Source organism: Elgaria multicarinata, chromosome 8, assembly GCF_023053635.1.
Source record: "Elgaria multicarinata webbii isolate HBS135686 ecotype San Diego chromosome 8, rElgMul1.1.pri, whole genome shotgun sequence".
Classification (NCBI taxonomy): domain Eukaryota; kingdom Metazoa; phylum Chordata; class Lepidosauria; order Squamata; family Anguidae; genus Elgaria; species Elgaria multicarinata.
In genome coordinates, this window is record NC_086178.1 from 18,534,106 (window position 1) to 18,557,184 (window position 23,079).

A 23,079-nucleotide genomic window follows, 5' to 3' on the forward strand; every position below is an offset into this window, starting at 1 on the left:
GGGGGGGGATTTGCACATTTTGGGGAAAAGGTGTGAGTTTGCGTAAATTCGGGAACGGGAAAAAAATTCATCCCTTCAATGAGCAGATGATGGAACGCAATGGCGCCTGGCAATCTGTAAAAGGCAGACTGAATGGATTTTACACAATCTATACATGCCTGAGTTGAACAGGTAAGTGACTAGGAATGCTTGGCTAGAACAGTAAGAACATCTACCCAAGCAGAAGATACAACAATAAAGCCGGGTTTCCCAACTCTATTCTCCACTTACCCTAAAATTCAATATAAGCTAATAGGTCATACTTCAACGTGTCGGGGAATGAGGTGCTGGGCTCCTAATAGGAGCAAATCTAGTATCAATTCGAACTTCTTCTATAAGCCTTTCCAATAGTCAATTAGCACTGCAGAATTCACCAGCAGCCAGTGCTGAGCAGTAGCTACAATCAGCTACACTTCATTTCCTCCATCCCCCAACAGCAGCAGCAGAAAGCTGCTTTGTAACTTTGCTCCTTGTCCCTCTCAATTAACTATTGCTTGATGCTTTTAGAAGGAGATCACCTGCCTTCCCTTGTCTGAGCCCGGAGATAATCAGTGTTGATATTTCCCATGCTGTTAAATGCTATGGAAGATCTGCTTTCCAGGTGTTGCTGTTGTTGTTGTCGTTGTTGTTGAGGTTCAGAGTAGCCTCTTTCTCTGCACCATCATGAAATCTATCAGCAAATATATTGCACTAAAGGAAAAGCTTCATAGAAACTTGCAACACTACAGTAGATATGAGAAGTTCACACTTATTCAAATTGTGGGAATTAAATCTAGGGGTGGGGTGGGGTTTCATCCAGGAAAGTGATGGGAACGAAGAGAAATATCATTTTTAAGTCAATTATTTCCACTAGTATCACTGAGCTACTGTGAATATTCAGGCTGTTAGTATTGGGGCAAGGAAAAGGCACAATTAGAAAACTGCTGGAGAAGGCACACTTGGCTACCTACAATATGAATTTCCAGGAGAAGGCACACTTGGCAACGCACATCTGTGCCTTTCAGTCCAATTCTTGATTATTGTTATTTTCCCAAGAGTAACCTAGGAGTATGTCATATTCCCAGATGTGTTCAGATGCTGCATATTTGGTTGGATGGGAATATTACTTTGATTTGGTTCCCTGTATATGGACTGGCTACTTGTGTTCCAGGCTCAGTGAAAAATGATGGTTCTTCTCTTTAAAGCCCTGAATGGTCTGGGTCCAGGATAGCTGAAAGACCATCTACACCTCTGCAGGCTCTCAAATCAACATTGTGCTTCATGTTCCCACCACCATCATCTGATATCTGGTGGATGACAATGTCTTTTCAGTGGTGGCACCTGCGCCGTGGAAGTGGTATCTCTATAGAGTCTTGCCTGGCTCATTCATTGTTTCATTTTCAATGTCTCAGTAAAATACGGCTCCATAAGAAGGCCTTTGGGTAAACCAATGATTAGTTGGCCTTCTTGCCCTTTTTTCATGCTGCTTTTAGTGTTTGTTTATTGGTTTGTTTTCCTTTTGGCTTTCTCTTTGAAAGAAAGGCAGGACAAAGAAATAAATTAACTGGACAGTACTGCTGGTTTTGATGACATTTCAGTGGTGACACTTTAGGTAATTTCCACAATGATTCTCTATTGTGGGAGTCAATTTATCCCTCAGACTTCCTGTTTTTGTTCTGGTTTCTTCTCATCGGGTTTAGTACTTAATTAAACAACAACAGCAGCAACAGCAGCAGCAATAGCAACAACACACATAGAGAGAAGTGATGGACCTTCAGTCATGTGTATGACCTCTACATGAATCTCAGTTACGTGGGAGCAGTTTGCTCTTATCCAGCAGAGAAAGAAACATATCTGTACCTGCTTAAAGGTACCCTACTCTAAGGATGGACAAACTTATGATATTTCAGCTTGTTGAGATTCTCTGCATTTCTCCTTGAAGATCTGTTCACCTCATTCACATTCCCGAATGTGACCAATTGCTTTTTGGAAAAATGCACATTTTTGATTGGGAAAAACAGGTTTGTTTGTTTTTTTAAAAAAGTGTGCACTCATGATGCACACATCCTCCCCATAGGCTTAAATGTGAAAATGCAGTTTTTGTGGTAAAACTGTGCATTTTTTAATGCAAGCTTGGGAAATTGCAAATAATTCCTAAGGATTACTCACCGAATTGCATTCACATTGAGGATTGTGAAGAGACCATGTTTCTCTATTTTGCAAACTGGAATGGAATTCTTGTGCATCCCCACCCTGTCCCTTATTAACTTTTCGCATCTCTGGTAGAAACGAAGCCTAGGTCTGTAAGCGGCGCCCCTTCCTAGAGTCGGAAGACCTAAAGACGGTAGTGCATGCGCTGGTAACTTTGAGGCTCGACTTCTGCAATGCGCTCTACATAGGGCTACCTTTGTGCCTAGTCGGGAAACTTCAACCAGTTCAAAATATATCAGCCAGGCTGGTCACTGGTACACCTAGGGGTGACCACATTACACCAGTTTTAAAATCTCTTCACTGGCTGCCAATTAGTTTCTGGGTGAAGTATAAAGTGTTGGTTATCACCTTTAAAGCCCTACATGGTTTGGGTCCAGGCTACCTGCGGGATCGCCTTCTCCCGTACAATCCGCCCCACACACTCAGGTCCTCTGGGAAGAATTTACTCCAGTCAACAAAAACAAGGCTGACAACTAGTACCCAGAGGACCTTTTCCTCTGCCGCTCCCAGATTATGGAATGACCTGCCGGGAGAAATTCGTCAACTTAACAGTCTTCTGGATTTTAAGAAAGCTATAAAGACTGATCTCTTCCGACTACCCTACCCAGTTGAATTTTAAGATGCTTTTTATTAGGGGTGTGCACGGACCCCCCGCTCCGCTTCACTTGCAGATCCGCCATTTTTCGGAGCGGGTCGCTCCGCCCCGCCCCCGCTCCGCCCACTTCCGCTCCGCTCCGCTCGGAGCTCCGGATCGGATCCGGAGCTCCGTTTTTGCCCCCCCATAGGCTTGCATTGAAAGCTAAAAAAGTAAACAACTTTTTTTCCGTTGAAGTTAGAAACCTCACGTTTGGCACCATGACACCTCATGGGCGTATACACACACACGCCAAGTTTCAAGGCAATCCCATCATCCCCTGATTTTTGGCGAATTTTTGAAAATCGGGCACCCCATTCACACCCCTTGGGATAGCTCCGTCAATTTGCATGTTACAAACCTCAAACTCGGCACCAGGGCAGCTTATCCATGTGTCCACATGCACGCCAAGTTGCAAGCAAATCCCATCATCCCCTGATTTTTGGCGCGGCTCTACCCTCTAACGCACCTCCCATAACCCTAATTCACACCCCTTTAGATAGCTCCGTCAATTTGCACGTTAGAAACCTCAAACTCAGCACCATGATAGCTTATCCACGTGTCCACATGCACGCCAAGTTTCAAGGCAATCCCATCATCCCCTGATTTTTGGGGAATTTATGAAAATCGGGCACCCCATTCACACCCCTTGGGATAGCTCCGTCAATTTGCATGTTAGAAACCTCAAACTCGGCACCAGGAGAGCTTATCCATGTGTCCACATGCACGCCAAGTTGCAAGCAAATCCCATCATCCCCTGATTTTTGGCATGGCTTAACTCACCCCAAATTGTCCCATTCTACAACTACGTCAATTTGCACGTTAGAAACCTCAAACTCAGCACCATGATAGCTTATCCACGTGTCCACATGCACGCCAAGTTTCAAGGCAATCCCATCATCCCCTGATTTTTGGGGAATTTATGAAAATCGGGCACCCCATTCACACCCCTTGGGATAGCTCCGTCAATTTGCATGTTAGAAACCTCAAACTCGGCACCAGGAGAGCTTATCCATGTGTCCACATGCACGCCAAGTTGCAAGCAAATCCCATCATCCCCTGATTTTTGGCGCGGCTTAAACTTTTTAACTCACCCCAAATCAAGTCCCATTCTACAACTACGTCAATTTGCACGTTAGAAACCTATCCTTTGGTCCCATGACAGCTTACCCATGTGTCCCCATGGACACCAAGTTTCAAGGCAATCCCATCATCCCCTGATGTTAGGGGAACTTTTGAAATTTGAACACTCCAGTATGTCAGGGATTTAAAGTTGCAATTGCAGACAGCTCAATGGGGCCAGTTCCAAGGCAATCCCAACATGCCACGAGATAACCCTAAATCTTCTGGCACATTTGAAAAAGGGATTATTGAATTTGATAAAGTCTAAGTGAGCGCAGGAAGGACTTCTCCCCTGAGTCAAAGCAAGACACATACACCATCGCTGCAAGGCGGGAAGGGGAGAATTATTATTATTATTATTATTTATTTATATAGCACCATCAATGGAAAGCAGGCAGGCAGCATGCATTGTAGTGCCGCAAGGATGGCTTGAGCACTAACGCATAGCAAACCAACCCATAAGTGGGCGCAAAGTGAGGCAAAGATGGCTGGTTGTTTCTTTCTAAGCCAGCAGTTACGCCTTGAGGGGCACAGAGGAGGACGATTGGGAGCAAACCAGGCACCAGGCGGGCAGAGAGGCAGGCAGAGTAGGCGAGGAGTCAGTCCTGGCAGATGCCCCACCACAGCAGCACCCCGGGGGAGGCGGGCAGGCAGGCAGGCAGGCTGCGGGCATTTCTGGGGGCACAAGGAAGTGATGGCTGGTTTCTAAGCCAGCATTGCAGTTAGTCACGCATTGCAAACGCAAACCATCCCAGCGAGTCGGTCACCGAGGAGGACAGGCTAGCAGAGGGGCAGGCAGAGTGACATGTCATAGATCTAGTATTGGGGAGGAGTCAGTCCCGGCAGATGCCCCAACACAGTAGCACCCTGGGTGGGCATTGGAAAACGCCATCTTGTGGGTCAATACTTCCCCCACCCCATGTCCTGCAGGGTTGCCTGCCTAACCCTTGTGGGGATGGGAGATGGAGAGCTTAGAGTGGCAGTGCCAGCAGCAGCCTTCGGCTTTCCCCTGGAACCAGTCGCCTTGCCCGCCTCTTTCCCCAGCAAGATCGCCTGGTGCTGCCTATGAAGATGCATCTTCATGCTGCTGGTTCCATAATGCCCTGTCGATGAACCCCTGCTTAGGCTGAGTTTGCAGTGGCGACAGACAGCAAAGCGGGGATCCGCTCCCAACTCAAAGTGGTCCCACACGATGCTTGTCTTTCGTTTCTGTGGTGACACCACCAATTGCCCGCCTGAGCTCTCTGGTGTTGCCACAGAAACAGGGGTGTGGGATGAGACTGGGGAGAGAGCCTCGGCCTGCTGCTGCTCCTCCTCAGCCCCCACATCCTGGAGGCCCACCGCCTCCTCCTCCTCCCCCCCCTCCACTGTGCTGAGGACCTCGTCTAGGTCCATCAGCGGGCTCGTGGGCTGAAAGGAGAATGAAGGAGTTGGGGATACTCCTCCTCCTCTAATGGCACTGCTGCCACGTGCCTCTTGCAAACGGGCACTTTTCCCATTCCCACCCTCAAAAAGAGAACGCCGGGCACAAGTTGCAGAAGAGAGTGGCTCTGCCTGCTGCTTGTCCTGCTTCTGTTTTGGAGCAGTCAGCCAAGGAGTTGCCCGTTTGAGTTTCACAGGAGGAGAGGAAGCCCTGCTGGCAGACTGAGCCTTGCTGCTTTCAGCACGCCTGCTTTCTCTTTTCATGATGACTAACAAAATATTAATACTACTAATACTATGTATAAGGTACTACTAAGAATATGTATAAGAAGAATATAATATGTTTAAATGTAGGGAAATGGGACAAGAACAATAAAATATACTACTACTAATATGTATGAGAATATACTACTAAGAATATCTACAAGAATATAATAATATGTTTTAGAATATTACTAATAAATGTAGGGAAATGGGACAAGAAATGGGACAACCACTACTATAAGAAGAACAAAATATGAATACTACTACTAATATGTATGAGAATGTATACTAATAGACTACTAAGACTATGTCAAAGAATATAATAATAATATGTTTAAGAATAGGGAAATGGTGTGCGTATGCTTTCCCCAAAATGCTCAATCTGTGGCTGCCTGTTGAACTTGACAAAAGCAGCCCACTCCGTCGAAGTTACACAGAGAAGAAAAAGAGAATCCAATTTTTTTGGTATATTTGGTATATAGAAGATAGAAGGAAACACAATCAGGATTTAAGAGAGGGGAGGGGGAAAAAGAACCAACCACTACTATAAGAAGAACAAAATATGAATACTAATATAATATGTATGAGAATATATACTAATGGACTATGTGAAAGAATATAATAAAATATGTTTAAGAATATAAATGTAGGGAAATGGGACAAAAAGTGTGTGTATGCTTTCAAAAGAAAGCTTTCACAAAAGCAGAACAGTCAGGCTTTAATACAGGGAAGGGGGGGGCAACCAACCCAACCACACACTCCAAAATTCAAAAATAAAGTTTATATTAAATCAAAGTAAGGGGAAAACACAGGGCAAACTAAGCTACAAGTCAGAAAGAAGCAAACAAACACACACACGCGCCAAACTAAACCTATATTAAATTAATCTATCTCCAAAGCAGGAGCACTAGCTAAGTAAGTGTTCCCTCCACGAACGCCAACCCACAAAGAGACACAAAACAGAAAGTTCTCAGGGTGGGTCTGCCTTAGTCCCCCCTCCAACGCTGGGATTGGAGGAGGATGCTTTCTGAGGAGATGAATTCTCATCAGGATTGGGAGTTGAATGTGCCTGTCATCGCTTCCAAAATAATAATAATAATAAAAAAAAAAAACCCAAACCCCGATTTTTAAAAAAATATTGCACGTGAACCACAGCACGCAGAAAGTTGAGAGTGGTCTCAAAATGACCCCCATCCACGACTCTCTGTGCACAAGAATTTTCAGAACGATAGCTTAAACCCCCCCCCAGTTATCCCCGATTCTTTCCCTCAATGCAATCCTATGGGCGAAAAGCCGAAACGCCGTTTGAGCCCTGCGGTTGACCCGATTTTTAAAAAAATATTGCACGTGAACCACAGCACGCAGAAAGTTGAGAGTGGTCTCAAAATGACCCCCATCCACGACTCTCTGTGCACAAGAATTTTCAGAACGATAGCTTAAACCCCCCCCCAGTTATCCCCGATTCTTTCCCTCAATGCAATCCTATGGGCGAAAAGCCGAAACGCAGTTTGAGCCCCGCGGTTGACCCGATTTTTAAAAAAATATTGCACGTGAACCACAGCACGCAGAGAGGTGAGAGTGGTCTCAAAATGACCCCCATCCACGACTCTCTGTGCACAAGAATTTCCAGAACGATAGCTTCAAAAACAACGTAGTTATGCGCGATTATTTGCCGCAATGCAATCCTATGGCGAAATGTTTTCAAGATGGCGACCGGAGCGCTCCGACTGAACTCGGAGCTCCGAAAAATGGTCGCTTCTCTTCGCCTTGCTTCTAGGGGGTCCGCGGTCCGCTCCTACTCCGCCTCTGGGTAAGGCGGAGCAGGCCAATCCGCTACTGCTTCTACGCTCCTAATCGGAGCGGAGCACATCCCTACTTTTTATTAATGTGTTGTTTAATGATGTATTCATTTTGTATGTTTTAATTATATGTATTTTATGGCGTTTGCATTTGTTTTGTACCCAGCCTCGATCCAGAGGAAGAGCCGGATAATAAATTATTATTATTATTATTATTATTATTATTATTATTATTATTATTATTATTATTATTCTGTAGCACAGAGCTTTCCAAACTTTTCATGTTGTTGACACACTTTTGAGATATGCATCATTTCGCGACACAGTAATTCAGTTTTACTAGAAAACCGGAGGTTAACCCCTTATAAGAGATACGGACACATACTGTACATAAATTGTAATAACGAAACAAGATATCTCATGAAAACCTTTCATTTATATTTTTTAAAAATATACGATTTGTAAGATAATAACATACATTTCCAAGATTATTGTCATTTATGAGTAACAATATGTAAAAATGTGCAAGAATTTTTTTAAAGAATTGATTAACACCAATAACTACTTGCCATTTTAATGAAATGTATGAGGTTGATGGGACGAACACAGCTTTTGAATATTTAGATAAAGATAAATATTTAGAATATTTAGTGAAATATTAGATAAAGACACACACACTTCGTCATCAAGCATTTTTAAGCGTCGACATTTCAGTGTCTTTACGTTTATCATCGTTTAAAAGGATACTTCACAAATGTATGTAGTAGAAAACTGCAGAAGAGTTTTTAACGCTTTTTTACCTATGTTTGGATGCATTTTTGAAACACGAATCCAAAAGCTAAGTCACCCTCTTCATACATGATTAACAGACTTCGTTACGTTCACACAACACACCTACACACTGCAGCCGACACACTAACATGTCACGACACACAGTTTGGAAAGCTCTGCTGTGGCACATATGTCACAGGGAAGCAGAACGTTATGGTCCACTTGGTCAGGAACAGGAGGGCCTGCAGTCCACCTCTGCCCTTTGTTTTTAACTGATAGTTTCGTTATCAACAATTTAATTAATCATTTATTTTGAATTGTAGAAAAACCCATTTGGACTACTCACCAATGCTTGGATATCCAGGTGTCGAAGGGTCACCTCCACTGTTTAAGGACACCATAAATGCCGTATTGCTCAGATTTTGAGTCTTTGGTAAGTCACAAGGATCGATGTAAATTAATACACCTCCAAAACCTGCTTCTTCTAGCAGAGAAAGCTGATAAAACACAAAAAAATAAAAGGGGACATAAGTACAAGACACTTTAACATATTTTTAGTCACACTGCACCAAACAGTGAAAAGTTCCGGGGGCACAGAGTTCACTACTGTTTGGTTTCCTAATTGGAGTAGAGATGTTGGAGGAGTACGGTTTGAAACTAGAGGTCAGCGAGTTTTCACCAGCTTGACCCCTAGATGTAGTTTATGGACCCCCAAGCTGGCCCAACTTGGTGCATGTTGAGTTGGGCCAGTTCACATTTTCCCAGTTTCTCTTTTTCCCACTAGGCTGCCATTTGGGGCAAAAAATGTAAGTAAGCTACTTATGTTTATCGTGATTTGTGCAAAATGGCAGCCGTAAATAGACCCATTTACACAAAATTACAGCTGCAAATGGTCTAATTAGATCTAATCATGATTTACGTCAGTAGCATACCTGACATTTTTACACAAAATGGCAGCTCCCAGGAAAGAGGAGCAGCAAGCTCTTGCTGGGTGCCCATGGACGAACAGGCCGCTTGCCTTGCATGCCTGCCAGGGTCAGGCAGCCAGTGGGAGTCCAACAAGCTGCTTTGAAACAGGACATGGGGAAGTCCTCCCATCCCTAAATTGGAGATTACTGAAAGTTTATTGGTGGATTGTCATATTTGCATTTATTTACAAATATACTGGTTGAGCATAGGTGGAAAATAGAGTACATCCTTGAAATGAGTACATCAACTGAGTACACCCTTGAAATGTATGCATTCATCTCCCATTGCTTAAAGCCTATCCATGCACACTTCCCCCCAAAAGTACGCATTATTTTTAGGGATGTGCTCCGCTCCGATTAGAAGCGGAGAATCAGAAGCGATTTGGCCTGCTCTGCCTTGCCCAGAGGCGGAGTAGAAGCGGACCGGGGACACGTAGAAGCACGGCGAAGAGAAGTGGCCATACGCGGAGCGCTTCTCTTTTCACGGCACGATCCGATCGCCATTTTGAAAAATTTCACCCATAGGATTGCATTGCGGAAAAGAATAGGGGATAACTGTGTTTTTTTACAGCTATCTTTCTGAAACTTCTTGTGCTTAGAGAGTCGTGGCTGGGGGTCATTTTGAGCCTACTCTCAGCTCTCTGTGTGCTGTGGTTCGCGTGCTAGAATTTTTTGAAAAAATCGGTTTAAAACAGCGGGAAAAGGTACCTTTTCGAAGGGCTGAGGGGCAGAGTCAACTCCCGGTCATGATCACATAATCCCAAAGTTGGAGGAGGGGATAGGCAAAATGGGTAACTTGAGATTCTGGGAAACTTCTCTTTCTACTCTGAATGGAGTTTTCCCAGTGTTTTTTTAAACAGTAGCTCCACCAAATGCACAAACACAACCTGAAATCATATACTAACAGATAGGAAACACAGCACTGCTACCCACCCTAACTTTGGGGAACAATTGAATAGATGTGGTGCAAGGGGATGAGCTCCCCTAGGGCATGTGGACGTGCCCAGTACACTCTCCTGTCTTTGGAGGGCCATCAGAGCCCTCCAAAGGTTAACCCGTGGAGAGAATGCCTATCATGAGTTGAAGTGAAAGTTTGCTTCTTAAAGACTGTTCCCTAGACAGGGACAGTCAAATTGGCAGCAATGATTCCCCCTGGGCACGTCCACTCCCCTCTTACTGGTAAAAGACAGATATAGCCTTTTTAAAAAAAATTCTTCTTGTTGTTTATTCAGCAACACTGCTGCTTTTAATTCCACCCCTCCTTTGTTTATTTATTTATTTATTTATTTATTTATTTATTTATTTATTCCATTTTATATGCATTACTGGCTTTGAAACTATCCTTGGCTCACTTCCTTATGCGCCCAGAAATGTCTGCTGCCTGCCTGCCTTCCCTCCCTCCTCCCCTACCCGCCTCGCAGGGATGGTGTTTGTGTCTTGCTTTGACTCAGGGGAGAAGTCCTTCCTGCGCTCACTTAGACTTTTGGAAGTTCCAAATCAATTTTTCAAGTGTGGAAGAAGATTCATATTTAGGTTTATCTCTACTCCCCAATTCATGGCATGTTGGGATTTCCTTTGAAATGGCCCCATTGAGCTGTCTGCAGCTTTAAATCCCTGAGATACTGGGGTGTCCGATTTTCATAAATTCTCCAAAAATCAGGGGATGATGGGATTGGCTTGAGTCTTGGCATGCATGTGTATCCCTGGATAAGCTATCATGGTGCCGAGTTTGAGGTTTCTAACATGAAAATTGACGGAGATATCGAAAGGGGTGTGAATAGGGGTTATGGGTGGTGCGTTAGAGGTTAGAGCCCCGCCAAAAATCAGAGGATGATGGGATTGGCTTGAGTCTTGCCATGAATGTGGCTCTAGATGGCATCTGTGAGGGTGCCCACTTCAATTTTTTTTATCTGTCAAAACGTCGGAGAACAGTCCATGTCTGCAAATGGGGTGCCCGACTTTCATGAATTCCCAAAAAATCAGAGGATAATGGGTTTGGCTTGAAACTTGGCATCCATGTGGACACATGGATAAGCTGTCATGGGACTGAACGTGAGGTTTCTGACATGCAAATTGACATAGTTGTAGCATGGGACTTGATTTGGGGTGAGTTAAAAGGTTAGAGCCCCGCCCAAAATCAGGGGATGATGGGATTTGCTTAAGTCTTGCCATGAATGTGGCTCTAGATGGCATCTGTGAGGGTGCCCACTTCAAAAAAAATTATCTGTCAAAATGTCGGAGAAAAGCCCATGTCTGAAAATGGGGTGTCCGATTTTCATAAATTCCCCAAAAATCAGGGGGTGATGGGATTGGCTTGAATCTTGGCACGCTTGTGTATACGTGCATGAGGTGTCATGATGCCAAACGTCAGGTTTCTAACTGTAACAGAAAAAAAGTTGTATACTTTTTTGGATTTTAATGCAAGCCTATGGGGGGGGGAAAGCGGAGCTCCGATCCGGATCCAGAGCTCCGCAGCGGAGCGGAGCGGACTATAGGCGGAGCGAGGCGGAGCGAAGTGGCCCGATCAGCAAATTGTGGATCTGGAAGAGAAGCAGATCGGGGGGTCCGTGCACACCCCTAATTATTTTCATGGGCATCTTTCCAATGTACACATGCTGTTGAACATGTTGTTTGTTCATTTTTTGGTCGGCAAATCACACTGCAAATCTACCTTCTCCCTGCCATGGTCACCAGCTCCTATTGCTCCTCATTTTTTTCAGCATTGGTGTCACTGGCTTGCTTGGCAGGCAGAGGGCCAGGGAGCAAAAAGACAGGGGCATCTATTATGCCTCAGTCTCTGCACCAGTGTCTGAGCCAGAGTAAAAGGCAGGTGAACGAGTAGGCTGCAATGTGCAGACTTTATACTGTTAGTTTTACCCTACCCAGTGCCTGCTTACCCTACCCTGTGCCTGTTTGCATTCTCTTCCCCTCCTTATTGTTTTACTATGATTTTATTAGATTGTAAGCCTATGCGGCAGGGCCTTGCTATTTACTGTTTTACTCTGTACAGCACCATGTACATTGATGGTGCTATATAAATAAATAAATAATAATAATAATAATAATAATAATAATAATAATAATAATGGAGGACAGTGGGCCTGTGCTGGGCTGTGGCCCCTCGTCTGGTGCCCACCCATGTCTACCTTTGAAATGAGCCCTGTCAGGAAATAATGTCACAGGAAATGTGGTTTTAATTAAAGTGACCATATGGAAAAGAGGACAGGGCTCCTGTATCTTTAACAGTTGCATGGGAAAGGGAATTTCAGCAGGTGCCATTTGTATGCATGCAGCACCTGGTGACATTCCCGCTTCAACACAACAATTAAAGCCGCATTAGCCCTACCCTTTTTTATATCTGGGCAAGAGGGCAGGGCTCCCCACTGCCAACTGATCTCCAACAGGCCAGGTCAAATGATCAGAGGCCTTCAAGTGGGCCCTAAATTTTAATTTACCTTGGCCTATAATTTAGTCAGGACTTTATTGGGTATATGGATCGAATTTTTAGGAACCCTGAATACTGAACCCAAATACTAACAATATTAGCGGGTCCAGCTAGCAAAAATGTAACAAGACATTACCAAAATAAATGTGGGAAGGGCATTTTGCTTTCCCTACTGTGACAGGCACATTTTTAAAAACAACAACAAAGAAACAAGAAAGGAAAAGAAAGCACACAAATTACACACACACACACACACACACACACACACACACACACACACACACACACAAACTGTTTCATTGCTTTTGTTTTATTTTGATAAGCTTCAGGGAACTTAGGCATGGACTACAAGCTGCTGTTGCTGCTACCATGGTTACACAATCCATTCAGGGAAGAATGTGTACAATTGCTAAAATGATAACATGGCCTTAAAACACAAACCCTGTTTTCTTGGGAACAAATACGTCAGCATTCCCTCAAAACCCACATCCAGTCAAATAACTTCTCCTGGATTTTGTGTTTATAAATGTTATTTCCTAACAGCCAGGAACGATTCCAGGCCAACTGGCTGAAACTCATTATGAACACGGAGCCACATTTCAGAAAGTAGAAGGCAAAATTCCCTAAGGAGGTGCAATTGTTGTTTGTGAGAGGACACACGGCATTTTCTCTCGAAGCTCATTATTTGTATTCTTGGGACTGACAAATGGAATGACTTCTCCACACAGAGTATTATTAACATATGGAATTCACTATTCACTCCAGAAGAAGTGTTTGTAATACTGTTGATGGGATTAATGGAGCAGGCCCTCTCTGTGCATAACATCTTTCTTTCTTTCTTTCCTGGAATGTTTTCGTCACTAGGTTTGCAACTGAATGTTAACTGCCCCTGCTTTTATCCTCGCTCAGTTGAGATGGGGGAAATCACTATTACACTCTGAATCAAGAAAGTGTTTGGGACTGGAATTTCTCCTGAATCTTGTGAACTCAATTCTCTTTTACGCTCGTGTGCATACGTAAAGTGACACATGAAACATGTTCTCCACTGATGAATTCTACACATATGAATGAAAAGGCAGAACGGTTTACTGAAGAGTGAGAACTGAGGCAAGCCATTTTGTCAAGGTGGTAGAATATAGAAGAAGAGGCTAATTTGGCTGATATTGTGGCTGTGGTGCACTCTTCCAAATGGGTGGTTATTATTATTATTATTTATTTATTTATATAGCACCAGCAATGTACATGGTGCTGTACAGAGTAAAACAGTAAATAGCAAGACCCTGCCGCATAGGCTTACATTCTAATAAAATCATAGTAAAGCTGGTTTGAGTATAAAGCCTTAAATTAAGAATGTAAGAAGAGCCATGCTGGATCAGGCCAAGGGTCCATTTAGTCCAGCACTCTTTTCACACAGTGCCCAAAAAGCTGTTGACCAGGGACCCACCAGCAGGACACAGCACCCTTCCACCCATGTTCCCCATCAACTGGTGTACGTAGGCTTACTACATCTGATACTGGAGGCAAAACATAGGCCTTAGCTAGACTGGGCTTTATCATGGGGTGAACCCCGGAATCATCCCTGTGCATCCACATGATGCACAGAGGATCCCGGGATCAGGGAGGGATCGTCCTTCCTTGCCCCAGGATCTCCCCCTTCCCTTTGGGCCCACTTTTTCCATGGTCCTGGGCTGAGCATGAGACCGCAGAATGTGTGGCCCATTGCTGTGGTTTGACTCGGCCCTACGTGATTACTTGAGCGGAGCCAGGAGCTGCGCCCATCGGGGTTAGGGTGGGGGATTTCTTTTTTTTTTTTAAAAAAACCCTTATCTTTAATGCACAACTTTTCATGTGCTCCTTCCTCTTTAAAAATAAAAAAGCGGGCGCAACACCTCTCTTCCTGAGGTCGTCAAGCCTCACATGTAAACGGAGGAGGGATCTTGCATTAATCACAACGTGAGATCTTCTATCCTCCATCGCGGACTATAAGGTAGGTCTAGTTAAGTCCATAGCCACCAGGACTAGTAGCCATTGAGAGCCTTCTCCTCCAGGAATTTATCCAACCCCCTTTTAAAGCCATCCAAATTGGTGGCCATCACTACATCCTGTGGTAGTGAGTTCCATAGTTTAACTATGTGCTTCCTTTTATCTGTCCTGAATCTTTATGGGATGACACTGGGTTCTATATTATGGGAAGAGAAAAATGTCTCTGTAACCACATTCTCCACAATTTCTTAAACATGAAGTAATTGTTTGATGAATTATTATTATTATTATTATTATTATTATTATTATTATTATTGATGTATATGCCCCCCTTTTAAAGGAGGAAGAAGGCAAGGTGGCTAAATTGCATTTATGATTAATTAGTTCACTAACTCTGTCTGCTGTGTGTATGTGTGTGTGTGTGTGTGTGTGTGTGTGTGTGACTGTGACCAAGGAAGCCATGACATTTAAACTGAAAGCACAAACTGTGCCTTGAATCTCTTGTTGCTGGCACTTGGTCAACATCCCCTTCTATCCCTCCTGTCACTGCCTTCATTACCTCTTCCTGATATCTCCCAAGCCAGCTGGTGTGTAGGAAATCACTGCGCTATATAACAGAACCACATGGGATGAATACAATGGAGTAGAAACTTCCACATGTTTGGGTGGATGTGTGAGGAAGGCATCTCTCCTTCCTGATCTTTCTCCAAGGGAGCTAATTATATAATTATGCAAAAATAATACTACTCATACACCACATTATCTAGTGCTTACATGGACAGAGATCTTTGATTATTATTTTTTCCACATCGGCTCCATTTTCATCATTCCAGAGGAACAATCTTTCCCTAAATCTCTACAGATTTTTTGTTCCAATTTAATCCTAGACACTTTGATTTATATTTCCTGATTTTCATGTAAAGCTTGAAAGGGCTGGGTATATAAATCTCAGAGCACTGACAAAGCCACAGCATGTAGAAACTAATGCCTGCAATGCTCATTCGTATCAATGTGCATTCTTACATTCTAGATGTTCCACAAGAACGTAAAATAAAAATGCATGCAATATGCACATATATGCTGATTTGCAGGCCTGTTTACACTTTGAGGCTAAGAGACAGTGTGATTCGGAGCCCGGTATCTTCTAATTGGTATGTGTGCTCTGGAGTGTATTATTGCATTGAAATAAAATAAAATAATGCAAAGTGAGGACATATGTGCAATCTAAATGTGTGATGCAGAATCATTCCCTGTATTGGGGCGCTGTCTTGTTCAGCTCCTGATACCATACTTTTAGGCATGGTGCCATATTTTAGAACTAGATGGTGGTGGTTCAAAACCAAACTTCTTCAGTTTGAAAAAGCTGCATGAATTACAAGATGAACTAAACTTCCCCTCTGAAGTTTGCCTCAGCTCATAATTAGCTCATCTCAGGTTCAGCTAGTACCAGCTTTTCCCAGTAACGCTTAGGAAGGCTGGAGGCAGCCTTTAAGTTGGTGCTCTGTTCCCAGCAGAGATGGGAGGATTTTTAGAGCATATCTAAGGACAGGCCCACTGCTTTACTAGGAAGTTAGCATGAGTGAAGGAAAGAGGGGAGGGTGTACATTGAAACCTCTGGAGTTCCAGCTAAGGATGGGTGATAATTTTGTTTTAGTTTGATATTGAGAGAGAGAGAGAGAGAGAGAGAGAGAGAGAGAGAGAGAGAGAGAGAGAGAGAGAGAGAAATCAAAATTTGCAACGTCCTTCATATTCACAACAAAAGCACTTGATTATTATTTTTAACTGAATGTAAGAGAAACCAATACTGACAGATTCATCTATCCAGGCCCTGGGCTTTGAGTTCTTGAGTTTGGGTTTGAATATTTTTGTATTCAATATTGTTAATGCTTAATTAGGGTTGCCATCTATCCTCCCCAACTCCTACAGCTATATGGCAGCCAGATACAACATAATCTTCTCCGAGCTAAAAATCACTGTACCTATTTATTTTATTTTTATTTATTGCATTTATGTCCCACTTTTTTTCCTCCAAGGAACCCAGACTGGCATACACAATTCTCCTCCTCTCCATTTTTTCCACATAACAACAACCCTGTGAGAATCTGTGACTGGCCCAAAGTCACCCAGTGATAGGGTGACCATATGAAAAGGAGGACAGCGTTCCTATATCTTTAACAGCTGTATTGAAAAGGGAATTTCAGCAGGTGTCATTTGTATATATGGGGAACCTGTTGAAATTTCTTCTTCATCACAACAGTTAAAGGTGCAGGTGCCCTGCCCTCTTTTAAATCTGGTCACTCTAGTATAGCTCCTGCAGCTTTAACTGTTGGGATGAAGAGGGAATTTCACCAGGTTCTCCATATATACAAATGACACCTGCTAAAATTCCCTTTTTAGTACGACTGTTAAAGATACATGAGCCCTGTCCTCCTTTTCATATGGTCACCCTACCCAGTGAGCTTCTATGGGTGTGTGGGGACTAGAACCTGGATCTCTCAATTCCCAGTTCAACACTCTAGCTCAGTGGTTCTCAGCCTTTTTTTCTCCATTCCCCCTTTCACCATTGTCCAAAATATAATTCCCCCCTTCCCAAGACAGTCTAATTCAAAAGGTGCATTGAAAATCTTTTATTTTTTTCCATATTAGTCCCCTTTAAAGGGGCAACGCAAAGCATGGCCCCTTTTACATTCTCAGCTCCCATGCTTTGTGTTGCCCCTTTAAATGGGAAGCTTGAAACTTTTAGGATTGTGAGGGAGGGAGGGAAAAGAGAGCAAAGGCCTGGCTTTTGCAGACGACATGACACTTTTCTGGGATGTTTTTAATAATGTGTAGGAAGACATAATCTACAGGACATCATACTTTGCTGACTAGTGGTCCCAATTCCCCCCTGGAACCCAAAAATTCCCCCCCCCGGGGGGAATTCCCTCCTTGTTGAGAACCCATGCTCTAGCTACTACACCACACCAGCTCCTATGGAATTTGGCTGATGCAAGTGGATGAACATTATGTTTCAGTTCATTTTTGATCAGAATTTACCAAAATCTGCAAAGTGATTTGTATTTGGTAAAGAATAAACTTGAGGTGTTTTTTGGGGGGAGAGGGGGATTTAAATAGAAAGCAAAACTGACTGATTCACCCATCGGTGTTTCCAACCCTTTAGCACAAGGGGAAATATGAGTTCAAATCTATGAAGCTCACTGTGAGGTCTTAGGCAAATCACTCTTTTTCTTACTCTGACCCATCTCAGAGGTTTGTTGTGAATAAGAGAGATCAAGCAAGCTCAGTCAGGTTGCTGTGGGATAAATGGGATTAAAAAAAACCCCACATATGCTACCCTGAGGTGATCTGGCTGACCTCTTCAGAGAATTCACATTCTTTTCTTCCAGTTTGAAACTAAATCCCCAAACATTATTTCATTTCAGCATGAATTAAATGTGAAGTGCGTGTATGAAAATTATAGCAGGATTAGGGACAATGCCAATTAACCTGCATACTGGCTAATCCAAAAGAGTTTGGAGTAAAAGCTCTTCTAAGTTCACAGTGCAAAGTATGGTAGCTGCACAACTCATATTAATGAACTGGAGGCCTATCGTTCTTAGTCGGACAAAGGATAAGTTACTGGATATTTATTCTGATGGGCCTTTCATGCTGAAGTCCCAATTAGAGCCATAAGGATCTCTGAGCAATGCCTTTTTCACTGTACTAATTGGCAATGCATAAAATCACCGACGGGAAGCAAAGTGCCATTTAAACTATTGGTTAAAAAAGAGACGAATAACTACTTTGCATTGCAAGAATTTAATTAGATGTCACCCTGCTCTTGTTCCGTTGTTACAAGACACAGTGCTTGTGTGAGCTATTATATCAACAGAGCCAGAATAAGAGGAATGCAATGTACACATCTTTCCGACAGAAATATTCTAGCCCTTGCTATTTTACCATATAAAGCAGCAAAGGGCCATTTTTGGCTCAGGCTTAATTTTGGAACTCTGCATTGAATGCTTAATCATGCTGCTACGTTTCTCATTGCCAATGTCAAAGGGTAAAAACAGGAACATTATTCTTGTTGTTGTTGTTGTTGTTGTTATTATTATTATTATTTACCACTCCATAGCTGAAGCTCTCTGGGCAATTCGCAAAGATTAAAAGACTGAACATTAAAAATCAATATACAAAATTTAAAACCATAAAAACAGCTAACATTTAAAGCAATTTTAAACTCTCAGCCAGGCCAAAGCTAGTTTTCGAGTCAGTTAAAACTCAACATATGCTGTGAAATGCTTGGGAGAAAAGAAAAATCTTGACCCAATGCCGAAAAGATGACACTGTTGGTACCAGGTGAGCCTCATCAAGGAGATTGTTCTACAACTGGGGGGCCACCACAGAAAAGGCCCTCTCCCTTGTTGCTGTCCTCCGAGCTTCAATTAGAATAGGCACCCAGAGGAGGACCTTAGATGTTGAGCATAGTGTATGGGTAGGTTCATGCTGAAAATAAGAGAGATGCATTGAATGATCAACCCTGTTGGTGCTGCTTTAAAGTAGTTGGGCATATCCAGTTTAAAGCTCATTTTGTCTTGGATGATGTGAATGAATGCATCTTTGCCATCCTGCTAATGCTTTTCCGATGAAGGATGCCACAACACCAGTAAGCAATGGGGGGGGGGGTGGAAGACAAAAATAGGAAAGCAGGTGTACAAATTGGAAAAGTCACCGGAATCAAGCACAAATAGCAGTGTTGCAAAGCAGGACGTTGCCCCTATAAGGCCTTAACAAGGTGGCAAATGAATTTAATTTTGATTTTAAAAATCTGTGTAAATTGAAATAATTTGCTACCCGTCTAAGCAATGTGAAGCCCCACTACTGCTATTTAGGTGAGTGAAGAAGCATAATGAAGTGTTTAGCTTTGAACAGGCACTCTCAAAAGAATGAAAATGAGAGATTACTGATTTAGAGCACAACTCAACTGGATTGTCACTCTTGAGTTGAATGGCTCTGGTTTCAGAGACCTCCACCCATCCAAAGCCCTGCAAGAAGGGCTGGTGAAAATGCCTCCCATTCCACTTTTTTAAAAAACTGATTTGTTTACATTTTAGGGGGAAACATAGCTCAAGTGGTAGAGCACATGCTATGTGTACACATTTACCAGGTTGTTTCCCTGGCATCTTCAGGCTGGGCTGGGAAAATCTCCTGTCTCAAGACTCCGAAGATCCACTGCCAGTCAGTATGGACAAGGGTGGGGAACCTGTGGTCCTCCAGATGTTGCTGGACTATTAACTCCCATCATCCCTGACTATTGGCCATGCTGGCTGCCAATGATGGAATTGAACTTCAATAACATCCAGATGGCCACACATTCTGTACCAATTCTGTACCACACATTCTGTAGACATTACTGAGCTAGGTGGACCAACAGTCAGACTTGGGATTTAGCTAGACCTACCAGTCTAGTGGGATGGAGGGGTGAAGAACTCACAGTATTTTTGTTGGGAGATCTCCCCCTCTGTTCACACATGGCATGCGATAACCTCAGAGGGAGAGGCGTCGCACCCGCCATTTTATTTTTTTCTTAAAGGAGAAGATGCACATGAGTGCTCATGCCCAAACGGTAAGTTGTGTTTTTTTTAAAAAAAAAAACCCTGCTCCCCCCACCCCCACCCCAATGGGCGTAGTGCTCCTGAGGAGCCCTGCGCCCCATGCGTGGGTCGTGGGTCCTTGCGAGGAACTGCAAGGAACCAGGACAAACTGGTACGCCCAGCCACACATTCTACGGTCTCGGGCTCAGCCCGGGACCATGGAAAAACCAAGCTCAAAGGGTAGGGTGAGATCCCGGGGCAAGGGAGAGATCATCCCTTCCTGATCCTGGGATCTCCTGTGCATCATGTGAACGCACAGGGATGATCCCGGGGATCACCTAGGGATTTTGCCTCATCTAGCTAAGGCCTTGGACTAAGCTAGATGAGAACTCTTGTTTGGGGCAGAATAAAGAAACTTTCATCCTTTCCTGCTAGCAACTTGCATTAAAGTAATAGATTATCCTTCTTCCTTGTGCACTAGGAACAGGATAGAATTGCTTCCTGGCCTGTACCACTTAAGCTTTTTGGGAGAAAGCTCTCAGAGTAGATGACCAGCATTCTGCCTCTTCAGGAGGCAATTCAAGTTACAGGTTGCCAGCAAGGTAGCTAAAAATCACCTAAAAATCACCTTTTTATTCTCACAGCATTTTAACAGTCTATAAACAAATTTTAACTGTTGTTTTAAATTTGTAATTTTGCATTGCTGCTGTTTTTATCTGGTTGAGCTTTTATATTGTATTTTATATTATGGTTTTATACTGTTGTTTTATACTTTGAATGTTTTTAATTTTTGTGAAGCGCCCAGACAGCTCCAGCTATTGGGTAGTATAGAAATGCAATAAATAAATAAATAAATAAATAAATCAGTCATGTGGCATTAGGGTCACATTTTTCCTCTTTACATTGTAAATTTGTTCCTCCCATTTGTTGTCCCATCTCAAAGTAACTCAAGTCTTCTAGAAGTAAAGTAATTTGTTACCCAACAGCTTTTAAAAATGAGAAGGTATTATTACCAATTACAATTATTAGATTTCCTGGAAGTTTGACTAAAACTAGATATACTGCCAGTTCCCTGCAGTAGATTTTAGGAACTTGTAATATAAACTGGAGTGCTTATTTTATTATCAGAACTTGCTTACTAGTACAAAGAAGTCCACAACATTCAATTCCAATTAAAAATGAAATTGAACTACAACTCCCTGGAAAGAGAAGTTGATTGGACTCAATAAGCTTTACTTAATTTATTTCAGAAACAAAATAATTGAATTGCTTAAAGTCCAGAAAAACAACTTTGCTTTATATCTCTACATAATACTAAATCCTTTACATATCTACTGTTTCATGGAATACCATAATTTTTTAAATAACTATGCAGAGGAGCACTCTCTATGGGCATCTCTACACCATGCCTTATCCTGGGGATTGTCCCGGGATCATCCACATGATGCACAGGGGATCCCAAGGGCAGGGAGCGATGATCCCTCCCTTTTCCCAGGATAACAGGGACAGCTTTTAGCCTGATTTTTCCTGTGGCCTCAGGATCGTCCTGAGACCACAGGATGTGTAGGCAGCTGTCCCAGCTTCATCCTGGCTCCTTGCAAGTAAACGCAAGCACGGGGCACAGAGCTCCGTCACTACCATACTGCTAGTTTTACCCTACCCTGTGCCTGTTTGGTGCATTCTCTTCCCCTCCTTATTGTTTTATTATGATTTTATTAGAATGTAAGCCTATGCGGCAGGGTCTTGCTATTTACTGTTTTTCTCTGTACAGCACCATGTACATTGATGGTGCTATATAAATTAATAATAATAATAATAATAATAATAATAATAATAATAATAATAATAATGTGCAGCATTGGGTGTTAATGATATGCAGAAATATAGGAAGTACGAGTTACTTGCACTTCCTGCATTCATACATATTATCATTGCTATTATGGGTTAAATATTGTCAGATATTATTGTCACACTCAGTTTCCTATCTACAGGAAAAGAATAATGATGATATTCATCAGCACTGCATGTCTGATTTTTGGGTAAATCCCATTAAGGACGTAAAGCATGGCAGCAATATTTAGGCAGTGACCCTTTACTCACTTACCTAGGAGTCAGTTCCATTTATCCCACTAGGACTTTCTTCGGAGTAGAAGAAGTCCGATTCCTGCCCAGTCAGCATGACTTTGGCAGGGGTTGTCTTTGTGGGCAGGAAGGTGTGGGCAGCCTTTGTGGGCAGCCTTTGGCCTGGGTGGGATGGAGCCTATAAAGGCTGGCTCCACATGATCCTCGCCCTCTTTTGGTTGTGCAGGAATTATGTGAGGTCAGAACAGGGATGCTGAGCACTCTGGCACCTTTATGGTGATTGGCAATCCAGAGGTCCTGCTCCTCGGAGGCTGTGCAGCTCTTGGTTTTCCTTTGGGGACCTTCCTGTCTCATCTACCTGGAGCTGTGCAGCCCCAGGTGGGGATGACGCAGGGTGGTCCCTCCATACGCTGAAGTGTAGCTTGGAAAAGGCGCCAGGTTTACCCGACCCCTGTGTTCAACTGAGTGGCTCACCTTTTATTTGAAGGCTAGTGGCCTGGAGTAAGAGTGGTTAAGAATCCTGCACATTCACATGCAGATCTGCGGAGGGGAGAATTTCCCTATTAAATAAAGAGGCCCCAATTTATCCCAAGCTCTGGTGTCTGCGTCTTATTTCATGGGTTCATTCTCTACTCGCAAAGAAGTTATTTCCACTAATCCATGCATTTTAGTGTGTACTTTCTGCTAATGTACACGTGTGTGTGCGTGTGTGTGTTTTGTTTTGAAATTTAAGGATTGTGGAGAAATGTGAACACTAAAGGATAAACTGAATTTTGGTTTGTGTATT

At 43.1% G+C, this 23,079-nt stretch overlaps 1 protein-coding gene across 1 annotated transcript in view; it reads right to left on the bottom strand.

Moving 5' to 3' along the window:
* NAALADL2 (N-acetylated alpha-linked acidic dipeptidase like 2) overlaps nucleotides 1-23,079 on the bottom strand; it is a 762,753-nt gene that overhangs the window by 331,178 nt on the left and 408,496 nt on the right. Inside the window, exon 5 of the mRNA XM_063131966.1 lies at nucleotides 8,588-8,738. Within this exon, the coding sequence (XP_062988036.1) occupies nucleotides 8,588-8,738 (151 nt within the window). The remainder of the gene's footprint in view (nucleotides 1-8,587; nucleotides 8,739-23,079) is intronic.